General features: G+C 43.2%; 1 protein-coding gene across 1 annotated transcript; it reads left to right on the top strand.

Annotated features, from left to right (window-relative positions):
• The first annotated feature begins 844 nt into the window (after positions 1–844).
• On the top strand, positions 845–2,554 carry ADRA2B (adrenoceptor alpha 2B). Its single transcript, XM_068272375.1, has one exon. The coding sequence runs from the start codon at positions 1,128–1,130 to the stop codon at positions 2,328–2,330; it is 1,203 nt and encodes a 400-aa protein (XP_068128476.1). The 5' UTR covers positions 845–1,127; the 3' UTR covers positions 2,331–2,554.
• The last annotated feature ends 311 nt before the right edge of the window (positions 2,555–2,865 follow it).

Here is a 2,865-nt window from a genome sequence, read left to right as displayed (position 1 = left end):
GCTTTCGTACTTTGTTTTATTTTGGAGGAAAATAACCTGTAGTCCCTAAAATTCTATGAAAAATAGAAGTTTGCCTTCTTAAAACTGAAGACAACAAACTTCTGTTTTGCATAGCATTTTAGTATGGAGGCTTTTTTGATCTCTTTCAGCCCCTTACACACTCCTAGGAGTTCTGGTTCGCCATGAGCTTGTTGGGCAATCTGTAGTTCCCTGAAATGGCCAGCAGGTGGAGGTGGTGCTGTAGTTTACCTGAGCTATCCTTGGTGCTGAATTCCAAGCTTCGCTAATGGAGGGGTTAAAACAGTCAACACTTAACCATTAACTTGTGTCTTGAGAGCTCAAGTTCAGTTTGCCTTTTGTTTGTTTTTCCAAGAAGCTGACAGAATGGTAATTGTAACAGGGTACGCTGTGTGTGCTCACAGTATTCTTCTCTACGGCAGGGGGTGTTGATGAATCTATTTGCTTGTGTAGAGCTGCAATGCTGCAAAGAGGTCTGTGATGTTTTTTATGCACAAACATATTCCTAAGGCTGTATTACTAATAAGTATGCCATGTGAATAAAAGGAAATTACTATATAGTGCTGGAGATAAGCAATGGCTTGGTGCAATATGCAGCCATCAAACTATCTTCCTACAGGAGTGTGAACAATGAGCAGCTGAAGTGAGGAAAAACATCTGTGGAGTGATGAGGATCCAGTCTGTGGCTCCCTCCTCCTCCCCTCCTCTAGAAAGAGGCTGAGCTGCTGTGTGTGACATCACTCGGTGGGTTTGTGGAAAACTAAACATTCAGTGCTTTAAAAGCGGAGGATCTACCGTTCCCCACCTCAGTAAGAGAACTTGTGAGCAAGACCACTCATGTCATAGCTAAGAACCTATGAAGGACTTCTCACCAAAGGGACTGATTGATACTTCTTACCACCTGGATGAATTCCTAACCAAATGAGCTATTTATACAGAACCACAACATGCTCCTCTGAACTTTTTCATGAAGTTCTTCAAAGTTTTCTGATCATTTGCTGCTGAAGAGCTGTGTGGACTGATGGAGCCAGGAGCTCTCAGTTTATCATCTTCCTAGAGAGGCTAGCTGGTGTCTCAGAAGAGTTGCTCATCTTGTCCTGCTTGACTCAATGGATATGGCCTCACCACTGTCATACTCCATACAGGCCACTGCAGTTATAGCAGCACTCATTACCTTCCTTATACTTTTCACCATTCTTGGCAATGTACTGGTGGTTATAGCTGTGCTGACTAGTCGCTCCCTTAAAGCTCCCCAAAATCTCTTTCTGGTGTCACTAGCTTCAGCCGACATCCTAGTGGCCACTCTTATTATTCCCTTCTCCTTGGCAAAGGAGCTGATGGGATACTGGTACTTTGGGAAGACTTGGTGTGAGATGTACTTGGCACTGGACGTCCTCTTCTGCACATCCTCTATAGTGCACTTGTGTGCCATTAGCTTGGACAGGTACTGGTCAGTCAGTCAAGCCATTGAGTACAACTCCAAGAGGACTCCTAGGAGAATAAAGTGCATCATCTTAATGGTCTGGACTCTGGCAGCAATGATCTCTTTACCACCCCTGATCTACAAAGGGAAGAAAGAGGACCATGACAAAGAGGAACCTCAGTGCAAGCTCAATGAGGATTCCTGGTATATTCTCTCCTCTAGTATCTGCTCTTTTTTCGCTCCCTGTCTGATCATGATCTTGGTATACCTCAGAATTTATCTCATAGCTAAACGACGAAGCAAAAAGAACACTTGTGGTAACTGCAAAACCAAAGAAGGGACATCTAAGCCTTTTGGTCATACTGGAGATAATTTAGAGGATCCTGCTTGCCCTAAACCTGAAGAGGCTCCTAATTCTGAACTGCACAATCACCTCTTTGTTGACAAAGTCACTCATCCCGTCCCAAAGAACAACAATGGTCAACCAGAGCCTGGCAGCCTTAAAGAAACCAATGGCCATGGGCCCTCCATGATGGACAGTCTCATCACTACCAGAGGTGTTGTGCTGTTACCAAAAAAGCCAAAAGACTCTGCATCTGCCCTGTCTAAAAAGAAAAGCCATATCAACCGGGAGAAAAGGTTTACCTTTGTTCTTGCTGTGGTGATTGGAGTATTTGTCTTGTGTTGGTTTCCTTTCTTTTTCACGTACAGCCTTCAAGCCATATGCCCCGACCTCTGTTACATCCCACAAAGTGTGTTTCAGTTTTTTTTCTGGATAGGGTACTGCAATAGCTGCCTCAATCCCGTCATATACACCATATTCAATCAGGACTTTAGGAAGGCTTTCCGTCGGATTCTGTGCAGTCATTGGACTCATTCAGTCTGGTGAGAAGTCGTCATCCTTGCAGAACTTTCTATTTATTGGACACGTGAGGGAACAGATAGAGAAGGGGCATAGAGTGCCAGGTTTAACATTCTCTAGGAAACCAAATTCATCACTGCTAAGCCTCATCATTGTGTTCCTAGTGGTGATGTGGGATGTCTCCCGATCCACACAATATTGCTAATCCCAAGCTGAGCTGGTTGAATAAAAGTGTTTATATTTGTGTTTCAGCTGTTTTTGTTTTTCTTTTTTAATGCTTATCAGCTGCTATATGCTTGTGTGCTGTGGGACAGAATACTGTCTGTCTGTCTATCCTAAGCCACTGTCTTTTGTAAACTACATCACAGCTTCTTGTGATCCAGGAGAAGATATATATGTCAAATCAATGATGGAGATAGATGTACCATCTCAGTAGTTTTGTAAAGCCTGATACACACTTTCAGTTATGACTGGCCACTTACTGACCAATTTTACCACCTCCATGTAGTATGAATGTTTGTTTATTCTATCTGCTCATAATATTCAGTGTCTGTTGACTCTC

The sequence above is a fragment of the Hyperolius riggenbachi genome, chromosome 3 (assembly GCF_040937935.1).
Source record: "Hyperolius riggenbachi isolate aHypRig1 chromosome 3, aHypRig1.pri, whole genome shotgun sequence".
Taxonomy (NCBI): Eukaryota; Metazoa; Chordata; class Amphibia; order Anura; family Hyperoliidae; genus Hyperolius; species Hyperolius riggenbachi.
This window is presented reverse-complemented; position numbering and strand designations above follow the sequence as displayed.